Source organism: Onychomys torridus, chromosome 4, assembly GCF_903995425.1.
Source record: "Onychomys torridus chromosome 4, mOncTor1.1, whole genome shotgun sequence".
NCBI lineage: Eukaryota > Metazoa > Chordata > Mammalia > Rodentia > Cricetidae > Onychomys > Onychomys torridus.
In genome coordinates, this window is record NC_050446.1 from 85,541,868 (window position 1) to 85,557,338 (window position 15,471).

The following is a 15,471-nucleotide window of genomic DNA, read 5'->3' on the forward strand; positions in this document are numbered from 1 at the left end:
ATTTTAAGAAAATGATGCCCACATTCCCAAGTTGTGGATGGAAGGTTTTGGTTGTTTAATAAGTTATGGATAATTGTCATTGTTTACAATGGTTGGTTACAAGTTGTTAATTGTTAATGGTCAGGAAAAAAGCTGAACATGGAGGTTAGATACAGAGGTTTTGTTTAAAAAAAGAATAAAGAAAAAGAAAGAAGAGAATATAGACATGAGGTAGATCATTGACTCTACTCTGAGAACAGAAGATAAAGAAATAATAAGATAAATGGGTAGATCACTGAATCTACTCTAAAAAGAAAAAGGGGAAAATATAAAAATGACAAAAGGTAGATTATTGAATCTATTATAAAAAGAAAAAAGAGAGAATATAAATGTAAGATAAAAAATTGAATCTATTTTTAAAAAGGAACTACTTGTTTTAAATAGGATAAGTAATAAAATTTTTTGTCTGAATCTGTCAAATGTTAGTGGACTAGACATTGTTAATGTAATTCTTCACTGTATATATTGTATATACTTATTGGATAGTTTTTCATTTATTATTTATAAGTTTTTTTTAATTTTAGACAAAAATGGGGAAGTGTGGTGGTATTGTGTTCCCCAAAATATTGTGCACCCTAATAAACTTACCTGGGGTCAAGGAACAGACAGCCACTAGATACATGTTATCATCAAAGGCCATGTGGTTGTCCTTGGTCTGGACTGCTGCCTGGGACCACATATATAATGAAAGGCTGCATAGAGTTGATCACACCCCTCAGTGGATGAAGCATTCAGGACAGTGGGTCCGACATCTCACTTGGGTAGCACAGTAGGGCTGGCCCTAGTAGAAAGGGTATGGGTGAGCTGGCCCTGAGGGCATGAAAACTTGAGAGCTGGCCTTGATCCTTATCTGCCATGCAGTGATATGAGCAGAAGAGCTGGCTCCATCCTTTGCTGCCTGAGGCATTGTGTGAGCTAGAATGGGCAATGCTGGAGAGCTCACCCTGCTGGTGAGGGTGTGGGAGAGCTGGCAGGCTGATGAACTCAGCTACAACCCAGGTACAGATCCTGAGCTAAGTGTTGGCCCCTCCCAATATCCTCCCAATTTGTGATCTGCTGAGCATGTGATGGGACCAGTCCTGCAGATCCAAAGCTGCAGGATCTCCATGACACAGGGCAACAACAAGATATCCAAGAGGAGTCCCAGTGAGGATCCAGTACTAATGGTGTAGCAGAAAACAGAGGCCTCAAACTAGACCACTGATTCATTGCAGTGCACACTTGCAAAGATAAATGTATGGACAAAAGGAGAAAAAAATAAAATTGAAAACTATAAAGGAAGCTCAGGAGGAGCCTACAATCTCATGGAAACTAAATAATGCTCAACTGAATCACCAATGGGTTAAGGAAGAAATAAAGAAAGAAATTAAAGACTTCCTAGAGATCAATGAAAATGAAAACACCACATACCCAAACTTATGGGATACTATGAAAGCAGTGCTAAGAGGGAAATTCATAGTACTAAATGCCCACATGAAGAAGCTGGAGAAATCTCACACTAGTGACTTGACAGCACACCTGAAAGCTCTAGAACAGGAAGAAGCAAAGTCTCCCAGGAGGAACAGATGCCACGAAATTACCAAATTGAGAGCTGAAATCAATAAAATAGAAATAAAGAGAACAATACAAAAAATTAATGAAACAAAGAGTTGGTTCTTTGAGAAAATCAACAAAATAGACAAGCCCTAATCCAAACTAACCAAAATACAGAGAGAAAGCATCCAAATTAATCAGAAATGAAAGGGGGACAAAACAACAATGAGGAAATCCGGAGAAACATCAGGTCATACTTCAAAAACCTCTACTCCACAAAACTGGAAAATCTAAAAGAAATGGATAATTTTCTGGATAGGTACCACATACCTAAGTTAAATTAGACCAAATAAACCATTTAAATAGTCCAATAACCCCTAAGGAAATAGAATCAGTCATTAAAAGTCCCCCAACCAAAAAAAGCCCAGGACCAGATGGTTTCACTGCAGAATCCTACCAGATCTTCAAAGAAGACTTAATACCAATACTCTTTAAATTGTTCCACACAATAGAAGCAGAAGGAATATTACTAAACTCCTTCTATGAGGCTACAATTACCCTGATTCCTAAACCAAACAAAGATGCAACAAAGAAAGAGAACTACAGGCTGATCTCCCTCATGAACATTGATGCAAAAATACTCAATAAAATACTGGCACACAGACTCCAAGAACACATCAAAACAATTATCCACCATGATCATGTAGGCTTCATCTCAGGGATGCAGGGTGTTTCAACATATGAAAGCCCATGAATGTAAAACATCATATGAACAAACTCAAAGAAAAAAAAATGATCATCTCACTAGACACAGAAAAGGCATTTGACAAAATCCAACACCCCTTCATGATGAAGGTCTTGGAGTGATCAGGAATACATGGAACATACCTAAACATTATAAAGGCAATCTACAGCAAGCCAACAGCCAACATCAAATTAAACAGAGAGAAACTCAAAGCAATACCACTAAAATCAGGAACAAGGCAAGACTGCCCCCTCTCCCCCTACTTATTCAATATAGTACTTGAAGTTCTAGCCACAGCTATGAGACAACATAAAGAGATTAAGGGGCCACAAATTGGAAAGGAAGAAGTCAAGCTCTCCCTATTTGCAGATGACATGATAGTATACACGAGTGACCCCAAAAATTCAACCAAGGAACTGATACAGCTACTAAAAACCTTCAGCAACATAGAAGGATACAAGATCAACTCAAAAAAATCAGTAGCCGTCCTATATACAATAGACAAACAGGCTGAGAAGGAAATCAGAGATACATCACCCTTTACAATAGCCACAAATGATACAAAATACCTTGGGGTTACTCTAACTAAGCATGTGTAGGACCTATATGACAAGAACTTTAAGTCCCTGAAAAAAGAAATTGAAGAAGATGTAAGAAAATGGAAAGATCACCCATGTTCATGGATATGCAGGATTAACATAGTAAAAATGGCAATCTTACCAAAAGCAATCTACAGATTCAACACAATCCCCATCAAATTACCAACACAATTCTTCACAGATCTGGAAAGAACAATACTCAACTTCATATAGAAAAACAAAAACCCAGGATAGCCAAAAGAATATTGTACAATAAAACAACCTCTGGAGGCATCATGATCCCCAACCTCAAGCTCTACTATAGAGCTACTGTAATAAAAACAGTTTGGTACTGGCATAAAAACTGACATGTGGACCAATGGAATTGAATTGAAGACCCTGACATTAACCTGCACACCTATGAACATATAATTTTTGACAAAGAAGCCAAAAATGTACAATGGAAAAAAGAAAGCATCTTCAACAAATGGTGCTGGCATAACTGGATGTCAATGTGTAGAAGGCTGCAAATAGATCCATATCTGTCACCATGCACAAAACTTAAGTCCAAGTGGATCAAAGACCTCAACATAAATCCAGTTACTCTGAACCTGATAGAAGAGAAAGTAGAAAGTATTCTTGAACGCATTGGCACTGGAGATCACTTTCTAAATATAACACCAGTAGCACAGACACTGAGAGAAACAATCAATCAATGGGACCTGCTGAAGCTGAGAAGCTTTTGTAGAGCAAAGGACATGGTCAACAAGACAAAGCAACAGCCTACAGAATGGGAAAAGGTCTTCGCCAATGCCGCATCTGACAGAGGGCTGATATCCAGAATATATAAAGAACTCAAAAAATTAGACATCAAAATGCCCAACATTCCAATTAAGAAATGGGCTATAGAACTAAACAGAGAATTCTCAACAGAGGAAGCTCAAATGGCTGAAAGACATTTAAGGAATTGCTCAACATCCCTAATTATCTGGTAAATGCAAATCAAAATGACTCTGAGATACCACCTTACACCTGTCAGAGTGGCTAAGATCAAAAACACAGAAGACAACTTATGCTGGAGAGGATGTGGAGCAAGGGGAACTCTCCTCCACTGCTGGTGGGAATGCAAGCTTGTACAGCCACTTTGGAAATCAATATGGTGCTTCCTTAGAAAATTGGGAATCCATCTCCCCCAAGACCCAGCTATAGCACTCTTGGGCATATACTCAAGGAATGCTCAATCATACCAGAAGGGCATTTGCTAAGCTATGTTCATATCAGCATTGTTTGTAATAGCCAGAACCTGGAAACAACCTAGATGCCCTTCAACTGAAGAATGGATAAAGAAAATATGGTACATATACACAATGGAGTACTACTCAGCAGAGAAAAACAATGACATCATGATGTTTGGAGGCAAATGGATGGATCTAGAAAAAATCATTCTGAGTGAGGTAACCCAAACTCAGAAGGACAAACATGGTATGTACTCACTCATAGGAGGATACTAGATGTAAAACAAAGATGACTAGACTGCTACACAACTCCAGGGAGCCTACCTAGAAAACGGAACCCTAGGAAAGACCCAGGGATCACCCAATTACAGAGAAATGGATGAGATCTACATGAACAACCTAGTATAGCCCATTTCTTAACTGGACTGTTGGGCATTTTGATGTCTAATTTCTTGAGTTCTTTATATATTCTGGATATCAGCCCTCTGTCAGATGTGGGTTTGGTGAAGAACTTTTTCCATTCTGTAGGCTGTTGCTTTGTCTTATTGACCATGTCCTTTGCCCCACAAAAGCTTCTCAGTTTCAAGAGGTCCCATTGATTGATTGTTTTTCTTAGTGTCTGTGCTACTGGTATTATATTTAGGAAGTGACCTTCTATGCCAATGCGTTCAAGACTACTTCCTACTTTCTCTTCTATCAGGTTCCACAAGGGCATTTGCTCAGCTATGTTCATATCAGCATTGTTTGTAATAGCCAGAACCTGGAACAACCTAGATGCCTTCCAACTGAAGAGTGGATAAAGAAAATGTTGTACATATACACAATGGAATACTATTCAGCAGAGAAAAATAGGGATATCATGTGGTTTGCAGGCAAATGGATGGGTCTAGAAAAAAATCATCCTGAGTGAGGCAACCCAGACTCAGAAAGACAAACATGGTATGTACTCACTCATAGGAGGATACTAGATGTAAAACAGAGATGACTAGACTGCTACTCATAATTCCAGAGAGGCTACCAAGAAAATAGGACCCTAAGAAAGACAGAGGGATCGCCCAATGACAGAGAAATGGATGAAGGTCCCAGCTGGATCAAGAAGAGAAAGGGAGAATAGGGAATAACAGACCATGATAAATGAAGAGACCACATGAGAATAGGAAGAAGCAAAGTGCTAGAGAGGTGCCCAGAAATCCACAAAGATACCTCCATTGTAGACTGCTGGCAATGGTGGAGAGAAAGCCCAAACTGACCTAGTCTGGTGATCAGATGGCCACACACCCTAACTGTTGTCTAGAAATCTCATCCAATGACTGAGGGAAGCTGATGAAAAGAGCCATGACTAGGCCCCAGGTGGAGTTTCAGGAGTCCAATTGTCAAGAAAGAGGAGGGATTCTATGAGTGAGAATTGTTGAGACCAAGATTGGAAAAAGCACAGGGACAAATAGCCAAACTAATGGAAACACATGAACTATGAACCAAAAGCTGAGGAGCCCCCAACTGGATCAGGCTCTCAGGATAAGTGAGACAGTTGAACAGCTTGAACTGTTTGGGAGGCACCCAGGCAGTGGCACCCAGACGTGTCCTTAGTGCATGAGCTGACTTTTTGGAACCTGGGACTTATACAGGGACACTTTGCTCAGCCTGGAAGGAGGGGACTGGACCCACCTGGACTGAATCTACCAGGTTGCGCTGAATCCCCAGGGGAGTCTTTGCCCTGGAGGAGATGGGAATGGGGTATGTGCTGGGGGGATGTGGGGGCAGGTGTGGGAGGGAGGAGGACAGGGGAACCCATGGCTGATATGTAAAATTAAATTAAATTATAAAATTAAATTAAATTAAAAAAGGAAAAAAGGGAAAGAAAAGAGAAAGGACTCAGTCACTGAAAACTTCTTAGTTTCCCTTAATGGGAACCAACAAGGAACAAGCAGCTAGGATCACATTTCATTTCAATATGGAAAAATGTCAGTTTCATCTCATCCTTCTCCCAATCAGGTATCCTAGATCGGAGAACAGAGGTTAGGTTTTGACCTAAATGGTGGTAATTTCTTCAAAAAAGGGGGAAATATGCCAGTACATTCTGTAATCTTTCCTCTTTTTTCACATATCCACCACCTACTCACTACCTACTCCTCAGATTGAACTTCAGGCATGTTTGTAGCTCAGTAACTTCAGCAAATGAAGAGTGAATACTCCTCAAACAGAAAGCATAGTGGCAATACATGTAAATTCATTCCTAAATAATTCTGTTAATTTTGATTTTTGTTTTTTGGTTATTGTTGGTGGTGGCCTTGCTTTTTTGTAAAAGGGGTCATGAGGGTGAACAGTTAAGAAGGGAGATTGTAAAGGGAGGAGTTGGGTGATGGTAAAGAATGTGATCAAAATAAATGAAAATAGTAATAATTCTTTATATATTCCTCCAATTGCCCAAGTTCCAAGTGAGCCTTCATATTTCTCAGGTTCTGGTTCTGTATTCTTTGATTTAGTATCTACACAGAGAAATATATCATTTGATATTATTTGTCAACAGCAATAAGATTTAAAATTTGTCACAAATTCTTTTGTTTCATTTGAGTTTTAAAATAATCTATTTAGCAAGGGAAAATTTGCTCTCCAGTTCTGTTACTTCAAACAGGTTAGAAACAAATTTTAGTAGAAAAATCATAAAAGGAGAAGCTTTGCCTTGAATAAATATAGTAAACATAGTTTCTGCTCCAGCAGCAGCCTGCCTCTGCCACAAAAAGGAGTTAAGTCATCACCTGTCTCCAGGTGCCTTTCCCCCATCAGCTAAGTGACGTGAGTTCCCCTTAAAAGTGTCTGCCAGGAACAGCTCTCTCTTTGCCTCTTTGCTTCTCTTGTCTCTCATCTCTCTCACTTCTTGCTCCTCGTTTTTCTTCTTTCCTCTCTTGTCTTTTCTTTTCTCCCTTTCTTTTCTTCTTTCTCTTGTCTGTCTGTCTCTCTCAAGACCCCATGTTGACATGGCCTTTCACTCATCCACTCTCTTCCTCCACCAGGAAACCTTGCACTAAATCTGTATACATGGCATGTTTGCTTAGTGGCATATCTTGGAAGGCCCCCGAAAATATACCCACCATTGTCTTCCTTTTTATTTACCCTTTCACACGGTGTTTCACAAATACTAGCCCTCTGTGGAAGAAAGTTCTAGACTCTAACACTTTGTTCAAAGCAAGTCACATTCTCTATTTGAAGTCATATTCTTAAACAGTTAAGCTATTTCAAAGTATTTTCATTCAAGGAAGTTAATTCTATGTGTATTGCTATTAACACACCCATGTATTTCAGATTATTTGGGGACTACAGTGCCGTGAACTATGCCTTGTTCTTTTTTTTCCATGCCTGTATTGTATTTAAGCAAATATTCAGCCATCTTCTGATTATCTTCAGACATAGCATAGTGAAGAGAAGAATTGCCATTTTTGTCCATATGATTTGGATTAGCGCCGTGCTTCAGCAATGTACACATGCAACCGTATGACTAGTTTTGTATAGCCTAGGGATTATACCAAGAAACAGATTGCTTGTTCAATGAATTCAATATAAACATCGCATAGAGTTCACCAAGTAGTAACGTGTTCATGGGGTAAGTTTGTTTTATAATCATTTAAATTGAGTGTATGTTATGCCAGATTTGGGTAGCTATACATACCTTCATCAGAGGTGTGATGGAATTTCTGTCAAAAGCATCAATGTCACAATTATTTCTCAGTAGAACACTTACAACTTCTTCCCATCCATAGACACAAGCAAAATGCAGAGCAGTCCTATGGAAATGAGAAAGTTTTAATGAAATTCTAGAACATGATCTTAAAGTTAACAACTACTCATGTAATCATAAAATATTAAATGTCTCATAAACATTGAATGATATGTGTTTCTTCCACCTTCTGAACAAATACTTAAGTCCTTGTGAAAATGGAAATATTTATTACCTTGTATTACTCACTATAAGGGTAAAAAGACAACATTTTCAATGGTGTCTTTTGTGTGGTGCTGTGAACTGAGCACGTGGCCTCTTCCATCCTTAGAAATTAATCTGCCAGTGAGCAACACCCCCCCATTAGGAGCAGGTTTAGAGAAAAAACATGACATTGAGGTTAAATCACCTTAGGTGTAATTATAACTTAAACTTTGCTACAAACTTAGACTTCCTATGAAACCATTCACTCATAAGTAAAGCAAAGATTAAAAATAGTAGTTATCTCACAAGATACCACTCTAATGCATCAATGGGAATTATGAAAAATATCTAGAATAGCTCCCTGCACTTTACAACTAAATTTAATATTATCACTGTCCCTTCTGCTCAGCAAACAAGATTTCAAGTACATAAAATTATATGATAATAATTCTTGTGATATGCTTAAGTATTAATAATTTCAAGGACTCTAAATTGTATTTAAAGTCTCTAAATTTGCTTAGAGGGAGAAAAGCAGCAATTTTTTAAGAAAAGTGCTATAGGAATACTACCTAATAGGTGTTCATGTTATCAGTGGTGAATAAATTATTTGGTAAAATCGTGATTTATCAGGATAAATTTGTAGGCAGGGTGGGACAATCTGGACTAGAGACCTCTAGCTGGAGTGCAAGTCTGAGTCAGTACTGTGGATCTAGAGAAGACAGAACACAGAGAGGCACTCCCCTCCCCATGGCTCCCCAGGCTGGTCTTTGAACATAACAGAGGCCATGCCACATCCTCCACACAGGCCCCTCCCACCAGCTCATAAGCGCTGTTACCTTTCCTTAAAGTCTCTGTCATGCACGCTGTGTTTCCCAAGGTTTATCATTCTCTGCACTCTCTTGACATCACCTTCACTCACAGCTTGGTGAATCTTTTTGCGAGGTTTGTATCTAGCTTCGTTTGCAAAAATGCTTTTCATATCACGTAAAATGTCCAAGTTTTTTCCTGGGACACCGCAGAAACCCATAGGTGTCTTTTCCTTAATTCTACAAACCAAGTTCTTCATGACTGAAGATACTTACTGGTCTCACCGCCTTGCCCTGACCTTCAGATTTTCCCTTTGACCCATTAATTTTCCAACTCAGGATTAGCTTATGAAAAACCAATATACGACCACACCCCCCCAAAAAAAGTTGCGTGGTTGGGGGAAATAGCTTATGACACCCCTAGATACAGTTGCTGGACTCCAGGTTGCCAAGCAACACAGGTAACTATAGGTGTACTGTGCTCATGCACAAGAGCGGGCCTCCTGCACTGCTAACATCCCTAGAGTTACAGAGTATTCACTGTAAATGTACAGGCCACTTCTGGCCATCCCTCTGCAGGAAAACAAGTCTGTGTTCCATTAAATATCCACATCACCCTCAGTGTAGACAATGCTCCTCCTCAGCTTCCATCTCTCACTCCCTGCGCCAGCTCCTTACTCCCCTCCTACACTTTTCTCTCTTCTTTCCTCCTTCCCTTCTCCCTCCCTCTTCTCTCCCTCCTTTACTCATACAACCTTAAGCTCTTTGTCTTCCTCTTCCACTTTTCACTACCCCTTTCAACTCTATTCTTCTTCCCCAGGAGCAGCTCCCGCTCCCAGCTCCTACATTAGTTCATCTTCTAGTGTACCCCTGGAAAGTCCATCCTTGTGCCGGCCATTCTTTCTACCTAACTTCCTTCTCTCTGCACCCCTTTCACTCCATGTTTCCCATAAGATTTCAGATTATACCTATCTCCTCTTCCTGCTGACCTTCACCCACACCATATAATCTCACCATTCACTTATTCACCACACACACAAAGTGAAAAGCAATCAAATAAGAGGTGATGGTGCACATTTTAATCTGAGTGCTCAGGAGGCTAATGCAGGAGAATTTTGAGTCTGCTCCCTGCTTGGATTAAATTTAGCTCCAAATAAGAGAAAGTACCAGAAACGTCTAGAAGGCAGTGATGAACTGTTCAGGTATGAAAACAATGGATAATTTGTTACTTTCATTTCCATTAGTGCTTTTTATATAGTCTAAAATATGTATTTCATAATAGCCAGTAAATATGTAACCACTGAATAACAAAAAAGTGATATATAAATAACCAACCAATAAATATGTAATATTTTATGGCTAATAACAAATAGATATGGTCATTTCATTATCAATTTGGAATAAATTATTCAAGTATACCAAGCCGTTAGAGTAGGAATAATAAATCATGTCACAGTAGAGGACGTCATTTAACATTTGTGTTTATAATGCAGTATTCAGGTTGTATATTCTCGTGAGGAGCTTAGCAGACACTTTTCCTTCTCAGGAGTTGTTTACTCAGTCTCCTCATTGACACCTTCATGTCTTTGTTCCTCAGTGTGTAAATGGCAGGGTTCAGGATGGGGGTGATCATGAAGTCCAGAATAGCAAGAAACTTATCCACTGGGACATTAGGAAATGGCCATATATACACAAAGATGCAGGGTACAAAGAACAAAACCACCACAGAGATGTGAGCAGAAAGTGTAGAGAGGGCCTTGTACAAACTTCCCAAGGACTGTTTCCATACAGTGAACAGTATGAAGATGTAGGAGACAATCAATAAGAAAAAGGTAGTGACAGAAATTAATCCACTGTCAGCAGTAACTAAGAACTCCATTCTGTAGGTGTCTATGCAGGCCAATTTGATGAACCTAGGAAGGTCACAGTAAAAACTATCTATCTCATTAGAACCACAAAAAGGCAAATGGACAACAAAAGCTAATTGAGCCACTGAATGAATGAGACCAATAATCCATGCACCAATTAGAAGCAAAATGCACATTCGTGGGCTCATGATAGTCAGGTAGTGCAGGGGCTTGCATATGGCCACGTATCTGTCCCAGGCCATGGCTACCAGCAACACCATCTCACATCCCCCTAGGACATGAAGGATAAACATCTGGAAGATACAGCCCTGGAATGAAATGGTATTATGACTGGAGTACAGATCATAAATCAACTTAGGAACAGTTGTTGTAGAAAAACATAAGTCAACAAATGAAAGATTAGCTAAAAGGAAGTACATGGGTGAATGTAAATGAGTATCAAAGACAACTGTAAGAAAAACTGAGAAATTTCCCAGAAAAATTGTTGCATATGATATTGTAGAAAATGCAAAGAGGAAATATTGTGTTGGTCTGTAGACTGATAATCCCAGGAATACAAACTCAGACACTTCAGAGTAATTTGCTTCATTCATTGAATCCTTCTTGAGTTATCTACAACACCCAAAACAAAATGGACAAAGCAGTTACCAGAAATAATAAAACAATAACCTAGCAGTGGGATGTTTTATTTGTGAACTCATTATAAAAAATGATTTTATATTTAAAAGTATGATTTAAAATAAATAAATATAGAAAGAAACAAACACAAATTGTTTCAAAATATGCATTAATAAAAATAATTCTTCATGTTCTTTCTTTTTTCTATTGCTTTTTCGAGACAGGGTTTCTCTGTGTAGCTTTGTGCCTTTCCTGGGGCTCACTTGGTAGCCCAGGCTGGCCTTGAACTCACAGAGATCCACCTGGTTCTGCCTCCCGAGTGCTGGGATTAAAGGCATGCACCACCTCCCCCCAGCTTTATGTTCTTTCATATTTTGAAGAATTAATGTTTCTATTCTACTAATATCCATTAGGAGTATATACTATATCCAAAATACTATGTTATGTCCTTTAGTAAGACAGTGGTCCTGTTTCTGGCAGAATTACAGGCAGACTGAATACCTGAAGAGTGAACAACTTTAAACACAAACAAAACTGTGATGAGTAAGATGAAGAAAAAGCATAGGAGAAAGGTTGTTTTTTATCAGTGGCATCTGCCTGAAATTGAATTAGAGTGTCCAATGATTGAATTGTCCTCTGCAATGACCTTGAAACAAGGAAGTGCATCAGAGTCAAGTAAACACCTGTGTTAAAGAACTTTGATGTTTTATCCCAAGAACAATTTCATAGTTACCACATAACTGGTAAATCGACTTTTGTACTGTCTGAGAAAACATAAACAGAATGGTAAGGGTTATTAATTTTCACTTGTTATCAAATTCTTCATAATCGGATGAAGTTCTATGAATAAGGCAGTGAGGGGGAAAAGACAGTCTCATACATTGACAATTGGAGTATAACTTGATATAATTTCGTTAACAGACAATTCAAAGGAATATTAAAGCAAGTACAAGGAAATGAAAACAAGTAATATATAAAGAGGTGAATAATGTATTTTTAATAAAAATTCTCACTAGACAAAATTCCTAAGAAGCTTGTATTTAAGAGTTGCGTGTCTAAGAAAAATAGAGGATGTTCTCTCATGCTTACCTGTTAGTTGCTTATTCCTACGCTACCGTAGATGTGTTTAATATTTTAAACCATACAAAACTGACATATATGCATCTTCCAAAATATATATTACCTAATATATTAATTTACTCTGTCTTGTTAACTACTTAATTTTTAGGCAACCTAATCAAATAATTTATGTTTAACTCACACATGACTAAGTGCCATTGTTTCCCCCTTATAATTCAATTCCAAGCTCCCTCTAGACTCGGTACTGACAATGACTCATTTTCAATTTTCATGCCACTTCCTCTCCTATGTGTCATATTTTAAATAAGCTGGTATTCACATGAATAAATCCTTATACTGCATACTCACAAAATAAAATATAGAGTTCTGTACAGCAAAACCATATAGGAAGAGGCATCATGATTGTCAGAATGTAGGAGTAGATATCAAAGCAAAACAAAACACTGCAGAGGTTAAAAAAAAAAGACCACTTTGTGATGATTAAACAGATAGTCACTGGGGAACACTAGAGCTGAATTCAGTGATCAGTTTGATATTGACCCAGAAGAGAAAAATAGTAATTTTCCCACAAAGTTATGACAAATATTTGAGCATATATATAGGTTAACCCTGATTTGAATAATACACCATACAAACTTATATGTACTTTTTGTCAAAACATTCAAGGTATATACATTTTTTTGTAACAGTTAAATCTTTATTATTCAAATTCACAGAATCTACACAAGAGATAAAAGCACAATCACAGAGGTAAATGGCAATATGTTTTTCCCAAGGCATGCACATTTAGAAGTGCAAAGTTAAACATCCTGTATTTCCAAAGAAAAGGCACAGAAAAGCCCCAAGACCAAAAGTCAAAGCTGAGGAGACTGTTCAGCAGGTAAAGCGCTTGTTGTGCAAGCGTGGGGTTCTGAATTTCACCCAGGTTCAGAGGTCATGCATAGTGATGTGAGTTTGTAATTCCAGTATACACACAAGCATATCCCTGAACTTCACTGGCTAAGCCAGTCTAACAAAATTTCTGAGCCTCAGGCCACTGTGAGACCCTGTCTCTCTCATATATACTTAAAAAAAAAAAAAAGGTAGGTGTCATTTGAGGAACAGCAACCATCATTGTTCTCTTGCATCCACACACACATGCACCCACACATGAACAAACACACCCACTACGCACAAACACTTACAGAAAGCAATACTACTAGGTTTATTGTTTGTTTCACTTTGACTTTCTTTTTATGTCAAACAGTTCTTTGCTACTTTTTGATTATGGATTGGAAAATGATCACCATTTTACTATTATTGTTAATGAAGAATCAATGTAATCATGCTGAAAGGAGTAGATCTAATTTTAAGGAGAAGGAAAGTATGTGCAGGGAACTCACAAAACAGGCACACAGTGGTCATTAGGCTCAGTAACAATCAATTTTATCAGTCATGAGTAGTTTCGTAGGTTTTAGTTTAACAACCAACATAGTCAAGAAAGAGATCAACAAAGAGTGATAAAAATATAGATGAGAGTAATTATTCTCAGTATTATCAATGTTTCAGAACAAAATTTTCTTACACTCGATTTATAAGTTGAAAACATTTATTAAAATGAGACACCAAGTTCATTTCTAGAAAACTAAAGCCAAAGCAAATTTTGTGCATAAGTAAGTAACTTTTATTATACATCCTAAATCATGAATATTATTAATGTTGAATAGTACAAACTTATTAGCTATATAATTATGCATATTTGCAATGGAATAGCTTGAAGTTATTGGATTAAGTCATTTTACATATGTAAATCAGGAAATATTTCCAATTTGAAAATTGGAGAGTATTAAGTAAAATTTGTAATAGGAAAAATTTTATTTGAAAGAGGAATAATATTCAAGAATGCACATTAAGTACCATAGTACAAGAATCTGGAAATGTAAGCTCCCATGTGGCTTTTACCTCCCAAATTTATACTTCTGTGTTATTCAGATGGCTAAAACAGTTATATGTTGTCAGGTTAAAAGTGGATTATTTTACAAAACAAGAGAATCAAGATAAACATCACTACAAATTCAATATAGTAATGTCAGAGTCGTTCAAAAAAACTTTAGAAATTATGACAAAGATTACCAATATGAAAACAGTGGTTTTCTCATAAAATATCACAATTCCATTAATAAAGAGAACTCTCTGCAAGAGTTTTATAACTAATATTAAATTAAAGTTTGTGAGCAATCCATTGTTAGTTTTCCCTATAATATACCCATCCTTAGCTAGCTGATACTAAAGAAGTAGATGAAAAGCAAATGGAGAATAGCGGAGATGGGACATGAACAGCAAGCAGAAAGAAACAGGAGAAAATAGAAACAAGCAGAAGGAATACCATAAACACTATAGGAGAAGCAGTTGACAAGCACACCAGTGGAGTATTTCTTGATGGTTCTTTGCTCCACTCACTGCTCTCATTTTTTGTGTGCCAGAAAAGTTCTTGTAATCCTTCTTCTGTCTATCTCCCCAGCCTCTGCCTCATCTGTCTCAAATGTCCTTTGTTCCTTTATGACTGTACACGTTTCTGTGTTTTATTTAAAAGATCACTTAATGTTTTTATTTAGCTGGATACTTCTTATTGCAAAAATTCTTTCCTATGTCAATTCATCAAGAATGCCTTTTTACTTAATTGTGGACTAGATAACCTTCCTCTATGCCCTAACATCAAGCATGTAAATATGTTATATTTCATAGTCCATAGCATAATTTACAATGACTGTTCTCTTGGAGATATAATAAGACCATGAGCATCTGAAAAGCTGGGAATGTATCTTATTAATAAATCTTGGTCCATGGTAAGTTAAGTGAGTTTGAGATAGACAATTATATAAATATAAAGGCAATTGATGATACTATTTTATTGATGATGAAGATTTTCCTTCCATCTTTAAGCTACTGAAAACTGATTCCAGAAAAATTATCAGTTGCTACTCTAGAAATTATTATATTCCTATGGTAGAACTGAAGAATGTCAATTAAAAGCAAGTTTCCCAAACCTTAGCTAATCTTTGTAGAAATACAAT

At 37.5% G+C, this 15,471-nt stretch overlaps 1 protein-coding gene across 1 annotated transcript; it reads right to left on the reverse strand.

The window, feature by feature from the left end:
• Positions 1 to 10,374: 10,374 nt before the first annotated feature.
• LOC118582956 (olfactory receptor 4F6-like) lies at positions 10,375 to 13,614 on the reverse strand. Its single transcript, XM_036186136.1, has 2 exons — positions 13,603 to 13,614; positions 10,375 to 11,319 (listed from the first exon to the last, which is right to left on the reverse strand). Exon 2 carries the CDS (start codon positions 11,311 to 11,313, stop codon positions 10,375 to 10,377), a length of 939 nt encoding a protein of 312 aa, XP_036042029.1. The 5' UTR covers positions 11,314 to 11,319; positions 13,603 to 13,614.
• Between the last annotated feature and the right edge of the window lie 1,857 nt (positions 13,615 to 15,471).